Source organism: Physcomitrium patens, chromosome 7 (genome assembly GCF_059467195.1).
Source record: "Physcomitrium patens ecotype Gransden chromosome 7, ASM5946719v1, whole genome shotgun sequence".
Lineage (NCBI taxonomy): Eukaryota > Viridiplantae > Streptophyta > Bryopsida > Funariales > Funariaceae > Physcomitrium > Physcomitrium patens.
In genome coordinates, this window is record NC_143416.1 from 12,566,828 (window position 1) to 12,582,834 (window position 16,007).

The 16,007-nt window shown below is 29.5% G+C and overlaps 1 protein-coding gene across 1 annotated transcript; it reads right to left on the bottom strand.

Moving 5' to 3' along the window:
• Positions 1 to 14,131: 14,131 nt before the first annotated feature.
• Positions 14,132 to 15,892, bottom strand: LOC112285135 (large ribosomal subunit protein eL33z). Its single transcript, XM_024525699.3, has 5 exons — positions 15,781 to 15,892; positions 15,483 to 15,518; positions 14,809 to 15,037; positions 14,494 to 14,539; positions 14,132 to 14,323 (listed from the first exon to the last, which is right to left on the bottom strand). Exons 1-4 carry the CDS (start codon positions 15,807 to 15,809, stop codon positions 14,498 to 14,500), a joined length of 336 nt encoding a protein of 111 aa, XP_024381467.1. The 5' UTR covers positions 15,810 to 15,892; the 3' UTR covers positions 14,132 to 14,323; positions 14,494 to 14,497.
• Between the last annotated feature and the right edge of the window lie 115 nt (positions 15,893 to 16,007).

The window sequence follows — 16,007 nt, forward strand, 5'->3', positions numbered from 1 at the left end:
AGATTAAAATGGAAATTTCAGAACCATCTATAGCACCTTATTCTAATTGATGGTTTATAGTGCCAAAGAAAAATTGAAAAATGAGATTTATACGAGATATGGAATTCATAAATAAAGTGACTATTAGAAATATGGGTCCAAGTCCAATTGTGGATGAATTTGCAGAAGCATTTGCTGGAAGAGGTATCTACTCAATAGGTGATCCTTATTTAGGTTATGATCAATTTCAATTGACAATACAAAGTAGGGATTTGACAACTATGAAGACACCATTAGGATTGGTTAAAATGTGCATATTACCACAAGGGGCTACAAATTTTGTAGCACATATGATAAATGGAATGCATAAGGTATTAAGAGATTTTATTCCAAGAATAATAATACCTTTTTTAGATGATGTATCAATTAAGGGATGTGAAGAAGAAAAAAAAGATGAGACTTTGGATTCAAAGGAATGTAGGAAGTTTGTGGTAGATCATATTGAAGATTGTGAGAAGATTTTGAAAAGATTAGAAAAATTTCATTTAACCTTATTGGAGGTAAAATCAATGTTTAGAATAAAAGAAGTTTTGGTGGTAGGATACATGTGTGGTTCATATGGATGTAAGCCAAGTATAGAAAAGATTGATATTATTGAAAAGATGAAAAAATGTACAAATACAATGGAAGTGAGAAGATTTTTAGGAGCATGTATTTTCTATCATATATGAATACCTCACTTTGCACATATAGCAGATCCATTGTATGAATTGTTAAGAAAGAATCAAAAATTTCAATGGAAAGAAGAACAATAGAAAGCTTTGGAAAAATTGAAAGAACTTCTTTCTTCATCTCCAACTTTGAAGAAAGTAAATTATGAAGGTGGAAGGCCAGTGGTATTAATAGTTGATGTAAGTCCAATTGGAATAGGTTGGACAGTTGGACAAGATGATGAACAACAAAATAGATATGTAGTAAGATTTGGAGCAAAGGTATTGAATTTCAAGCAAAGGATATATGCGCAAATCAAAAGAGAATTATGGGATGTAGTAATAGCTATGAAAAATAAAAAAGAATACTTGATTAGAGCATCAATGATATAGAAATAGATTGTCTACCTTTGTTAGGTATGATTGCAAGTTGTTCAACTCTTGACATTGCTATGTTAAAGTAGATAGCATATATCAAATCTATGAATCCAAAATTTAAATATATTACAGAGAAAAAAAATTTAGTTACAGATATGTTATCAAGAGCAAGGTATAATGATGAAGAAGAGATGATTGATTTGGAAGATGATGTGGGCACAAAATTTTATACTAATGCATTATCAAAGAAAAAAGGCATATATTTGAATATACCATTTGAAATATTTTAAAGAGATTTATATGAAAATAAATGGAAAGATGTAAAAGAGTATGTGAGCACATTAAAGCGACAAAAAGATTAGACAAATCAAGAATTTAAGAAAATCCGTAAGAAAGCCTATGGATATTTTTTACATAATGGATATTTATGGAAGCATCCAAAAAAGAGAGGAGAAGTACCACAAAAGATGATATGTGATTTAGAAGCTCAACAAAGAATTATTAAAAAATTTCATGAAAATTTATGGGCAGGGCATCGAAGTATTTGGGCAACATTCACTAAGTTAAGAGAAAAATATTGGTGGAAGAGAATGTACAAAGACATAGCAAATTTTGTAAGATCTTGTGAGACTTCCCAAATGTATTCAAATATTTGGCATTAAGATGGCTTACATCCAACATATCTTTTATCTTTATATTGTAAGTAGGTGGTGGATTTAGTGGCAATGCCTATGGGACTTGGACAAATGAAGTATTTGGTACTTGCATGAGAAGATTTATCAAATATGGTTTAAGGACGAGCATTAAGAACAAAGGATACTAAAAGTATATGTCGATTTCTATTAGAAGAGGTCATTTGTCACTATGTTTGTATTGGAAAAATCACGGTGTCATGTTGTGGTTCGGCTACTATATGAAAATAATGTAATTATATACTTAATATATAATTTACTAAGTAACATGGTGAGAGCCATGTTAGTAGATTTTAGCTAGTTATAAAATATAATTTGATTATTACTTTGAAAAGAGGTTGTTTAAAAAGATTACTACAGAATTTGTATAACTTTAATTTCTTTTGATAGTGGCTTTTAAGATTGGTTTTGATTGATAGTAACTTCTAAATATTTAGAGTCACCTTTGTTAGACATTAGTGACCTTTGAAAACTTATTTTGGTTCTTTTATTTGGTGTTTAGAGCATAAATTATGTAAATCTTATACAAAAAATGATTGAAGAAGGTTTTGGTAGCAAAAGGAGTAATTAGGGCACAAATATAGATGAATGGAGATGGATGATGAAAATCTCCATTCCTATTGGTCAAAAATCATGACCAATGGACTTTGAGGAGGCTACTTGAGGCCATATTAGGGATTAGGATTATTTTTTCAGAGCCATTCGATCTTTGAAGGCTAGAGTCAGCAAGTTAAGAATTTTGGCTATAGTTTTGGTGCAAATTTTGTATGGTTTGGAGTTTATATGAAGGAGATATAGGTGCTCAAAGTTAAGGTGTTGATTTGGGAGCTACTGTCACTCTCTTTGATATACAGATAGCATTTGAGGATCAGCGACCGCGACTAAAGAAAGCACTTTTTCGGCTATACTTTTTATATATTGCTTGCTGGATTCCAAGTTGGAATGAAGGAGTTATTGGATTTTGAAGTCAGCACATGTAATCTAAGGGTAGTAAGTGACCCGATTTACTAGTGGTTATGACTTGAGCTATATTTTGAGCAATTTGATAAGGTTTTGGCTCAAAATTTTAGGGAATGTGTATATTCATATTAGTAAACTTTGTACATAAGTTTTATGACATTTTAGTATTGGATTCTTGAGATATTAAGATATTAGTGCTGAGATGCTGGTAAATTAGGATTTAGAGTGTCTGCTAGGATTTCTTAGATATCAAAAGATCGGGAGTGAATTTGTAGTTGATTCTTTTGTGGTAAAAGTTAAAGATGAATTCTACCTATCTTATAAATTTTAGACAAATTGAACGTTTAGATCAAGAATCTTGAATTTCTAAAGTTCAAGAAGAAAAAATCCTTCGCGAAAAAATATGTTTTCAATGGATTTTGTTATATTTTGAGTTTTATGCAAGATAAAGGAGTTTTGGAAGCTAAGACAAGATTCATATAAAAGTTTACAACATTTTCTACAACTAGATATCTAGTGTATTTCCAAATAGCAAATCATACCATATGACAACGGCAGATAGGAGTGAATTGAATGCAAAGGAAGCACAAGAATTCTTTAGTAGAATAGGAATTAAACTTTATTTTACAATAGCATATATTCTTGAAGGTAATGATAAAAGTAGGCATTGTCGTGTTGTAACACGAGTATACCATGAAAATATAAAGAAAGGGGACTTTTATTAATGTTCAGTTATCTCGAATATTGGGAGCAACGACTGATTCCAGTGCCAATATTCAGGGGCCAGTTTAGACACCCCGTTACAGTCGGTCAGGGCATACTTACTAGTAACGAAATGCTCCATTTGAGTCCAATAGTAGAAGTCAATAGAATCGAAAGGACTAAATCGATGACTGAGCGAGTCTAACGCGAAGGACCAATTTGACCCAATTACGGGAACATCCAAGTCTTACTACGGGCCTCTTAGCCAATATGAGACCTGATTTGGTCAGGCGACTCAATGTGGTCCCGATTATAGAGGTTTCGATTCTGTTTCAGGCTGTCCTGTTCTCTGTGTCATTTTAGAGAACGTTGTTTCTAGAAAAAGAACCTTTTAAAAGGCAAAAAATAGAGGAGAAAGCTCTGACGGCAGAGCCAATTGGATCCAATTTCAGAAGACCTCTAATCCAGGTCCTATTATGGGTCTCTTATCTAATATGAGACCTGACTTGGTCGGGCAACTCAATGCGGTCCAATTACGGGGCTCCGATTCCATTTCAGGCTGTTCTGTTCTTTGTGCCATTCCGGGAACGTCTTTTTGGTAAAAGGATCTCTTAAAGGCAAAAATGGGGGAGAAAGCTCCGTCGACTGTTCCAATTCGGGGAGTCCAAGGCGGGAGAATAGGATCTTCTCAGGGTTAAAGGGGAGGATAGGTTAAGAAATAAAAGATGGGAGAATTAAGATTTTAAGGGTCAGAGAGCTAGCTTCATGCTTTGGGGAGAAAAGACAGAGAATTGGGGTTTTTTATTTTCATAGGATTTTGGGGAAGACGGAGGCAATCGTTGCTGAAAGTCAGTGTTGTATTGGTGAACTGGATTTTTTTTCCGAAAGAGAGAAGAAAAAAACATTCGGAAATGGTTAGGGTGGAGGAGAGGATTCAGAGATTCGGGAATTAGGGAGGTTAAGAAAAAGGGAGGATACAAGGTTTTTGGGTAGCGGTCAGAAAAGGGACTTCTGGCGATCAATGCTGAAAGGTCAATGTGTTGTACTGGTGAATCAGGGTTTTGATGAAGTGGGTATAATTACTCTTGACTGTTTTGTGAAATCAAAGTTACATTTGTCATTGAAGAATTAAAAAGGTGTCTATAGGATTGAGTATGCAGAGTGAATGAAAATTTTTGGGTTAATCTAACAAGACAGTCAGTGGATACAAGGTCGTGAGTATAAAGCGGTATCGAAGATTAGCAGATTGGATTGTTCGGGATTCTCTGTAACGTCTAGAGACCTATTAGTTGGGGCAAAAAGGATTTCGACCCGCAGTCGAAGGACATCTATATAGATTTACAATATATTCTTACAATCGTTTATATTCCAACAGTCAAAAATCGATAGACTGCTTGATTATTAGTGAATCTCCATACTACCTTCTACAGCCAGACGTCCAATGCGTTCTCGAGCAGGAAAGCACGTAATACGACAGCATTGACATTCACCTATTGTTAAGGCATTAGTAAAGGCATGCAATGGCAAAATACATGAATGGCCTAGACCACTAGTATTTGTACTATGGATAGATCATACAACTCATAGTTCAGTAACAGGTTATATGCCTTCTGAATTTATATATGGAAAAAAAATTAGTAATATCAATAAAAGATGTAGTACCTACATGGAGTGTATTGCACTGAAAGAATGATCTCAAAAGAGAAGAACTTTTAGCATTATGGATTCAATAACTAGAAAGAAGATCTAATGATATTGAAGTAGCAATAAAAAAATTGAAAGAAGCAAGGAAAAAGAATAAGGAAAGATTTAATAAAAAGCATCGACTACGACCTAAGGCAATTGAAGATGGTGATTGGGTATTAATTTATGATAGTAGCTTAGACAATCAACATAACACTATGGAGAAGTTTGCAAAGAGATGGTTTAGGCCTTACATTGTCAAAAAGGCATACAACAATGGAACATATTCATTACAAGAACTTGATGGTGTAGAATTGAAGGTACTCATAGCAGGCAAATGAATCAAAAGATTTAAACAATGAAATGAAGACATTTGTTTTGATGAAGAAAAAACTCCAATACAAGATATTGAGATTGGAACAGAAGAGTATATTGAAGATCAAGAATTAGACCAAGATGAAGAACATTCTACATCAATATATTGAAGAATCATTGGTGCATGCTAGAGGATGCACAGATTCAAGGGAGGTAGATGTCGTGATGTAACATGACTAATAGGTGAAAAAGTGTGGAAATTATTATAATTTAGGAAATCTTAGTTCAAAGTATTAGAGCAAATTTTCTTAGAAATATAGTTAATGGTCAAAAAGGTAGCAAAATTAAAAAGTATAAATATTGCCTTTTTAAAAAGGTGACTTCTACTTACATTGTAAGACCATAAATAAGACAAAATAAAGTAGATTGGAAAAATAAATGATATAAGCAACTTTAGAAGGAAGTTAAGAATAAATTCTAACAAAATTTACTTTGAAAAACTAGATATTGATACCCGGAGAGGGCCGATTATGAACCAGGGTCGAAATCAGACCCTAAGGCACAAAAACGAGTCTCAATGATGACTCCAGGGATTCTTTTGTAAATTGAAGAATGGAATTTAATAGCAGATTGAATAAGGTTTCTATAAACATTGGTTTTGGATGATTTGGAGTTTTTATGACTTTGTAAGAGCTTTACAAAGTCAAGATTTTTTTCAGATGACTTGAGGGTTTGTGAAATAAAATAGGATTGATGCTTCTAGTGATTTCAAGAGTTTTGTAATAGACATACATGTGAAATTTTGTGGTTTAATGGTCATAGTTGTGCTTAATATGTGTTGTGAATATTAGCTCGATCTAACGGTTGAATTGAGGATTATTGAGGTTTAAGTGAGTCAAAGTCTCAATAAGTAGAATTTTAGGACTGGTAAGGATTTTTAAGATTTCTTGCAATCTATTATTTGGATTGAAGTAAAATTTACGTGAAAGAATATAAGACTTTTTTTTCTATGTATATGAGAATTTTGAGATCAATTGAATGGTGAAAAGGAGAGATATTGGCTCTGAGAGAATAGCATCAAGGTTGGAGAAGGAGGTTGGCCAATACCCAAACACATTTTTGAGGTTTTATTTAGGATTAAGATTTGGTTAGGATTTGGTTTAAGATTAGGATTTAAGATTTGATTAGGATTTGATTTAGGATTTCGGGTTTGATTAAGATTTGATTTAGGATTAACGTTTAGTAAGGATTTGATTTAGGGTTTAGGATTTGGTTTAAGATTTAAGGTTTGGTTTAGGGTTTAAGGTTTGATTATGATTTGATCAGGATTTGATTTAGAATTTAGGATTTTATTTTAGTTTATTCAAGATTTAAGATTTAGTTAGTTTTTGGCCTAAAGTTTGAATAAAGTCTAGTAAGATTTCAACTAGGATTAAATTAAGATTGAATTGAGATGTATTTGAGATATATTTGTAAACATTCTAATATTTTTTTAAGATTTTTTATTGTTTCTTTGAATTCCTTTGAGGTTTCTCTGAATTTGATTAAAACTTTTCTAGTATTGTTAGTATTCTATTAGAATTAGAATTTTGTTGTTGCAATTTCTATTCTATGTTCTACAGCTAGGTACTCGAAGCATTCTCAAGCAAGACTTCACATATTACGATAACGTCCAAAGACATAACCCAATACTTTAAACCTAGTCAAGTTGTCCATTTTTACTTTGAATATATATAAGCAGTCAAGTACTAATGTGATCCTTAGAGGTGGAAGTTTCTCCCTCATTATTTCTTCTGTATGGAGATTCTTATTGGAGATTAAGTCCTTACAATCTTGTATTGGTTGTATGTTTTGAATGATTTACTATTAAGATGTATAGAAGGTGTCCTCTAAAGTGGGCAATAGGATTCTTTTTAGTAAGTGGTTTATCTGCAAGATCTAGTCTTGATAATATATTGATAAGAATCTTAAGAGGTCCAAAGCTACTTTAGTTATTAATGCAATAACTTCTTCATATTCTATGTTTTTATATGTGACTTCAAGATGAAGATATTTTTTTTGGAATAATTGGCCAATTAAACTTTACTCTAAGATTTGGTTTTTAATAGCGTGGAAGATATTTAAGTCCATGTCACTTTGATATATTAATGAAATGCTATCTTTTTGTGAAGATTTTGTCTCTAATAATGTATCTTTTGACTATAAAAAGGTTTGAACATTTAACATTGATATATTGTGGTATGGAATGTGAAAATTGATTTCTTCCAAATCTAACTAAAATAAATAATAGTTGATAGAAAAGGTTAAAAGCTACTAAAAAAAGTAAAATCTAATGGCTTAGTATACTTGATTTCTTCTCAAATTGGACTCTTTTGTTATTATCATACTTAAGAGTACTTCTTGATACATCCTTGTTTCTCTATACTTTGCATCTTATTTTGATGCTTAATTATTGGATATTTTTTTAATTTAATTAGAATCTTGTAATGTTTGTTTCTATATTGAATTTCTATCTATGTATCTTAATGGTTCTACTATTATATTTGGAGCAATGGACTTGTCCTTCAATAGAACTCTAATCCAATTAGCTATCAAGTGTGCATCCATTTTATCTAAATTGATCCACTTTTGGTGCAAAATGTTCTACTAAAGCTATATTTTACTACAATAGTGATATTGTATTGCAAAAAATGTTTAATAATATATTAATATTTAAGAATCAAACATTTCAAAAAATCTGGATCTAGATTGAAAATATGGCTCTAAGTTTCATGGAACCTCTTCAAAGACAAGTAAGCCAAGTATCCTAACCATCTAGACTACAATGCATTTTTGTGACTTTTTTATATATTCCCAATATATAAATGTTGTTCAATGGTTTTACATAATACCCTTCTCAAACAGATTGTAGTTGCCACCATTCTAAAACAAAGGTATAATCCACTCACCTTGTCTTCCAACTTCACCTCCTATATATGTGCACTTGACGTCAGCTTGCTATTACTATAGTTAGACTATGGCTGCCCAACATCCACTCCTCCACATTTCTTTATCAAGCTTTATTTTGTTCCAATCCCAAAAAATCAAATAAAAAAAAAATTGAAAAAAATTAGAAAAAATAATTAAATAAATAAATTTTTAAAAACTTTATAAAAATATTGATAAAATTATAAATAAAAAAATTAAAATAATCAAAAGACTAATTTGGATTTGATATTAAATAGATTAACAAGTCATACTTAGATAGATTAAAATTTCATTGATTTTTTAAATTATTATAATATTGATTCTTCTATTTTTACTTTATAATATATTAAATTTTTATAAAAAAATATTTAATTAATAAATTAAGAGAATCTTAGATTATTTTTTGGATTTTAATCAATTACATATATTATACTATATGTAATATATATTTATATCTAAATATATTAAAAAAAACTATTATATGATAATTACTTTATTTTTTTTATAAATTAAAAACTAAAAAATAATCTCATAGCTTTGATATTATAATATTCAGTATTAAAAAAAAATTAAAGTTGTAATATTGTATTGGTTGACCTAACTTAGTTGAAAAAATTTAGGTAGAAATAGAACCTATTTATATACAAAGATTATACCTATATTAATTAGATATTATCTTTTAAAATATAGATTTAATTGAGATTTTAATATTTAAGATAGATGTGAGGTTTCAACAAAAGAAAATTTTAAGAAAAACAAAAATAAAGTACTAATTGTAAGAAGTTAACAACTTAAGAAATGGTAATGAAAATATTTTAAGTTTGTATCAAGTTGGAGTAATAAAATTTATTATATTTTAAATTATATTATAGTCTAATATGTCTTTTATCCTAGAAATAAAAATCAAAAACATAAACAAAACAACAAAAAACAAAAAATCTATAAAGATCTAAAATATATATATTTAATTAAAAAATACATTATATATTTAATTAAAAAATACATTATATATTTTTTTAATCTAAAATAATCACCTAAAAAATAACGTATAATAAGACTATCTTTATAGTTGGATCAATAATATAGTATACTATTGTGGATTCAAAATAGAAAAGAATCAAGCATTATAGGAAAAGAACTCTCCTTGTATAATAAAAAGATAATTTATATCTATTAGTTGTAGCTTAGATTTAGATATAAATGTATACTACATTATTTTAATTAGAGATTACAACTAAAAGAGTTAAACTAGAGATTGACTTGTACTAATAGATTAATTGGCAACCATAATCTAATACAATAATTATTAGGTAGAAATACTAAGTCAAATTATTCTAAATATAGCAGGTAACTATGTAATTATCTATTATTTATTAATTTTTATATAAATAATTTAGCAAGAAGATATTATATTTAATTTATAAAATTAAAATTTAACATATTTATTACTAGATTCAGTTTTTCTAAGTTGAGGGAAATTTTTAATATATATAGAGTTGTCCTAAGATTAATTTTTGGAGTAAAAATGTCTATTTGTTTTTATATATATAATTATAATTATTTTATTTTGGAACATGTCCATATTTTCCAATAGAAGATATAAAAAGTTTTGACTATATATATATATATATATATATATATATAATTATAATTTTATTTATATTTTATCTTGTAGTATTTTTAAATAAGATGATAAGATATTACACAAATATTTGAATATTTTTGGTTACTAAAAGATGAAAGAAATGATGAGCTTTTAAAAAATTTATGACAAATTATTTATAGAAAACTATAATATATATATTTTTTATCCAATTAGAATATATATATATATATATATATATATATATATATATATATATATATATATAGAGTTATTATGAAATTTATTTTTATATATTATTTTTTATATAATTAAAGATGTTTGATTGTAATACAAAAAATAAAACTAGATTTGTTGTGAATGTGCAAAACAATAATTAATTGACAATATGTTGTAAATATTTGGTTTAAATAAATTTTACAATTTAATAATATATTTTAAATTTTCCAAATCTTGAAAATAATCTAAAAATATTTTTAAAGTATTTTTAAAATAGATTGAATTTTAAGATTTTAATGGCTTAAAGATAATAATAGATGATTTTATAATTTAATAAAAAAATTAATTAAAAAAAAAGTTTATATATATATATATATATATATATATTAGATAGTAGAAATTACAACACCAAACTACTACTTCAATAACTTTCTTATCTTGTAAGATAAGACTGCAATTTAGTATTATTATAGAAATTTTAGATCTATATGTAGAAATAGAAACTTAATACAAGATTTTAAAATAAGGCCAATTTTTTTAAGGATAAATTCAAATTAATTTTTTAATTAAATATATAACAAAGACAAATGAACTTTGATAATATTTTTATAATAAAAAATAAATAAATCAAGCAATTTTTTTTAAGATTAGCAAAGATTTTAGCAATATGGATCAATAAATAAAATGATATGCAATATATTTTATGTTAAACTTAATACACATAAGTTGTGCAATAGTTATGAAAAAATAATTATGTGTTGATTGTAATTGATACATTACAATATATAGCACTAGATTGTATACCTATTGTAAAAAATTATATACTAAATTTGCTAGCAAATAGAAATTAGATATATATAAGTTGTAAGTTGTTCCAAGTTGCTCCAAGTAAAAAACTACTTGATTCCTAATAATTACTTGACATTAAAGTAGTACCAAGAAAATTACAAAAATTAATAACCAAATATGATACATTAACATTTCAATTGCAATATCTTAAAGTATGTAATATTATGTCCTTTGTCTTTATGACTCTTATTAGTTTCAAGTCTTAACATCAATTTAGAATCTACAATGTTTTGCATTGTTTTCTTTAATAATAAAATAAATAATTAAATACCAATTTAATATGTGATATTTCTATTGCTTTTTATTATATTTTTAAAATTCATAATATTCAATGTCATTACAAAAAGAAGTATAGTATTTTAAGATTTTATTGATATCTTAAAAAATTAAAATCTAATTAAAATAAAGTCTTTTATTTTTAAAAAACTCTTAAAAACAAAAGATCTTTTTTACAAAGCAAATGACTTCTTTTCTCAATTACATTTTGTCAATTTTTAAAAAAATCCACTTAATCTTCTATGAGTACAAAGAATATTTGTAATGCACAAAGAACTATTATTTTCTTTAGGTTTTCAAAAGATATATTTGTTTTTTTTAAAGATATAAAAATAATAATCATTAAAAAAATCAATATATATATATAATTTTATATATACTTTTTTATAAAAATTAGAATATTAAATTATTAACTTAAAATTAAATAAGATAAGATAAAAATTTGCATTGTGAAAATAATGCATAGCTAGTATAACCTTAGAAAAGATAATAAATAACAATCATGCATCAATAGTTATATCTATGGAACTAAAATTTTATGTAAATTTTTTAAATAACCTTAAGAAGACAATTTTAGCAAGTTTAATAGAAGTAGGTTTGGAAGCAATTAAAACATACTTTGAAGGGATGGAATCAAGCAAAATCATATTGAATATTCTATATCTTGTTACAATGCCTCTTCGAGCCAACATGGACTTGCAAATATTTTTTTTTCTTTTTTTTTTCTTTGTTTTTCTTTTTGCTCACTTGTAAACTAAAAGAGATCACTTGTAATTATCACCATTATTATTTTAGGTAATCCTTGCAAAAAAAAAAAAAAAAAAAAAAAAAAAAAATCTTAAATATATAAATCTTTAAATACATAAATGCCATTTATACTTCTTATTTAATTTTTTTATAATTTCATACTATTTTCCAACAAAGCCAACAAATTTTTTTAAAAATTCATTTGTAATATTTATCCAAATCAGGCAACATAGTTCACTTTATTTCTACTATAAAATTTTTTAAAATATAAAAATAGCAAGACAGTGTAAAAGCAAAAGGTACAAAAATGTACCTTCAACTATACCTTACCAACATTAGAAGCCTTATTGCATATCTACAAAAAAATCATTTTTGATCCAAAGAACAATATGCTACTAACCAATTTTCATTAAAGTTGAGGCCAAAGCATAACAAATGATAACAATGTTTGTCTGAAATATTCACTTTAGATGTGTTACACATATAAAAGTCAACTTTTGTTGTATTCTACTTTTGCATGCTCCACATTCAAAACCACAAATTTACCTTTCACCTAAATAGTCACAAGCACCTTGACCTTGCACAATTAAAGCTACTCTAGAAATAAAAACATTCTTATCATGCAATTACATTACAAGAGTAATTGGTACAAATCCCTACACAATTGACTAATAGAATTACTACTCTAAGCCTCCCATATTCTACCACAACATTCTTCAAGATGCTCCTAGAAATAACAAATTGGCTCACAACAAGCACCACAGTTACAAGTTAATTATTTCTTACAATTATTATATAAAACCTCTACCAAAACTTTAGAAATAATAATAATGTTAGTATTAAAAGTGTTAAAAATAGGGTATAGCTAATGGCACCATAGTTTTTGCTATTATAACAACTTATTCTTGATTAATTTTTAATTAATTTTTATTAATTTTAATGTTACTTTCTATAATAAGAGATATATATATATGTATATATATATATATGTACATTTATGTTGACAAAATCTTTTGACTGGAATAAAAAAAAGCTGAAGAAATGTATCGCATGGGAGGCAGGTTGTGGTGGCAACAATATTATTCTAAAAGTTTTGATAGATTAATTGTTTAAAAAAGTTTTAAAACAAAAAAAGTTAAAGTAATCGTAAGTTAAAGAATAACCTCATAGAAAGTTGTGAACATTCCTAAACAGATTTGTAGAACTACATTCTAAATATATTCAATGGAATAATTCAACAGAGTATAATATTTTAAATAGTTTAAATTGTTGATTAAGGTGTTAGTAGTGAAACATGAAATTTTAACTTATGTAGCACCTTAGCAGAATTACATCCAATATTACTGGCGTAGATAAATTAAGTCTTGAGAACAATCTTTCATTATAGTGGGATTTAGAACACGAAGTTCTCTACTTTACTTAATACGCAATTTCCAATAGATAAAACCTATTGTTTAATATATGAGTTTTTTAACATTCGATAATGCATACATCAATTAGAAACTACATGATTGTGATTGTAAGGTATCAAGGCATCTTGACATGACCTAGATATTTAGAAAAAAACCTTGCACAATCATGATGTTGGACTCTTTTCTTTATAATCTCATTGTTAATTTACCACATTTGTGAAGTAATGGCTTCTATGTAAACTTACCCTTGGACTACCTTCATCGTTCTTACACTACTTACATTGAAAAAATCTGATCAATTTTGAACTACAAAATTTCTAATATTCGCGCAAAAGGACGGTAGACATCGTGTGAAATTTATGTTGAAAAAAAATATATAACTGAAAATTTCAAGTACCACAGCGGAAGTTACAATGAAAAACTACGTAGGAAGTTCAGGAAGAATACACTATCACGTGTATGCATCTGCGCACTCTGAGAAAACGTCAACAATTGCATGCAAAATTCAACATCGTTCTAATACGAAGAATTTCAAGTTCCAAATACACAGCGGATGATCAAAGCAGAAAAAATGAGTGGCAAACTGTAAAGTTGCAGCGAAATGAGTCTTAGAGTAGCAATAAAATTAGAGAGACGAAAGGCAAGAATTCGGATATCAATTATGAAAATAGTAACTCCAAAACAGAAAGGGGCTCGGCTACGCACAGACTCGGGTACCTGATTGGGTCCCCAAACGTAAAAAACTAAACAGGAAATGAATTTCTGCTGGATCACAATATCCACAGATTCATCCACCATTCGCGCCTCAAAAGACTGGAATGCTTTTGAATCCTGCACACGAGATTAACTACAGATCATTAGTCTCCAAAAACGACTACAAGGATGTAATCGCAAATATCCACAACATTCGAACACCTAGCAGTTCATATATGAAGGATGCTTGACACCATTAACTAGAAAACTGAAGATTCTAAACACAGTTAAATAGAAAACAATCTTACATATTTAAATGCGGCTGGGGTACATGAAAACCCTCACTCTGGCACCCTGTGGTAAAGAAAATAACAATTGTCAACTTTCCATCCAAACTGAGAATCACTCTAGATAAAGACATCGAAAGTAACCATACCCAAGTGAATTCAGGGATACAATCTCGTGATGTCATTCAGTCTCACACAACTAAGCATAAACCCTAACAAAAACCCTAAGATACATAAACTGCAGAAGTTCTCAACATAGAAGTGAACAATAGTAACCTTGCACTTCAAAGTTTAGAAAAACTCTACGAAAGAGACTGGTGCTAAGAAACAACTTACCAGAGAAGAAGGGGGGAGATTGTTCCTGAACCTAGCGCGGACAACACCACTGCTACCATGGGGACGAGCAACCTTTCCCCAAACGCAGCGAAACTGCGATCCATTTTTCTTGGTCTTGGCCTTGTACACGTAAGCCAGCCTCTTTCCGAGGTACCAATTCACTTCATCAGATGTGTTCACGCCCTCAATCTGGAGGAGTGAGGTGCTTGGGTACTGGTTGGACTTCGACCTGCGCGGAATCAGGTCTTAGAATTCAATACCAAATCAAACTACAGGAAGTGACTTATCACCGCAAGTTCAGAATATATTTGATAAATCCACATCGACATTGTTTTACCCCGAGGACAGGCATTTGATGCGTGCGTGACAGTCTATAAAATTCTCATAAACGTACCACGACCACGAAGAAACTAGATTGTAATTCCCCATCTACTTAAGATCCTTAACAGTACACCAAAACCGTTGACGTCTATTCCGAATCATTAACTTAACATATCCACATCTCACCAGCACACTACAATTTAGGTCAAACACTGGAATAAACTAGCTCAACCCGCACTAAGACGAGGCAATCGAAGAAATCCGCACCACCAGGCGGAGGAACGTACCATCCCAATCAACCTATCAACAAATACAAACTTCGGTCATCGAGAGCAAGATTCAAGCGAACATACCTTTTGTACCCGAGGATGGTCCCTCGCACATACAACCTGACGAAATGCCACCAAAACCAAGTAATCAGATCACCAGACATTCCAAATCCACAACCGCGCCAATTCTGAAGTCTGCGCACTCACATCAGACTACTGTATAATCTGGAACCATTGATTGCACTCAAAATTTCTCCCCGACGCATTCTACAACCCCAATCCCCATTCCCAGTTCCAGCTACAACGCCTACAATACTGCACAATAAGCACCAGTCCATATAAGAAAAAGGCTCATTCGAGAGTGCTTGGGGCGAGGAATGACCTGACGCGTTCACCCTTCCGTTCCACCATGGCTGAGAGGTCCTAAGCTCGCCGAAAGAGATGGATCAGGAGATCTTCGAGGTGCGAACGAACAACAGAGCGAGCAAGCGAGGACCCGCAAAGAGAGTTAGGGTTGAGGGTTTGCGCCTCCCATATTGGGTCCGTGACGACGACGGGAACATGAGAACTCTAAGACCGTGTTTCTCAGTCCCTTGTGTGATACCGCTG

What these genes read in the sequence shown, in the direction of transcription:
- LOC112285135 (XM_024525699.3), bottom strand. Translation starts at nt 15,809, where the DNA reads ATGGTGGAACGGAAGGGTGAACGCGTCAG. An exon ending in CGGAAGGGTGAACGCGTCAG is followed by an intron (nt 15,519 to 15,780) that starts GTCATTCCTCGC and finishes GCATTTCGTCAG; the next exon opens with GTTGTATGTGCGAGGGACCA. An exon ending in ACCATCCTCGGGTACAAAAG is followed by an intron (nt 15,038 to 15,482) that starts GTATGTTCGCTT and finishes GATTCCGCGCAG; the next exon opens with GTCGAAGTCCAACCAGTACC.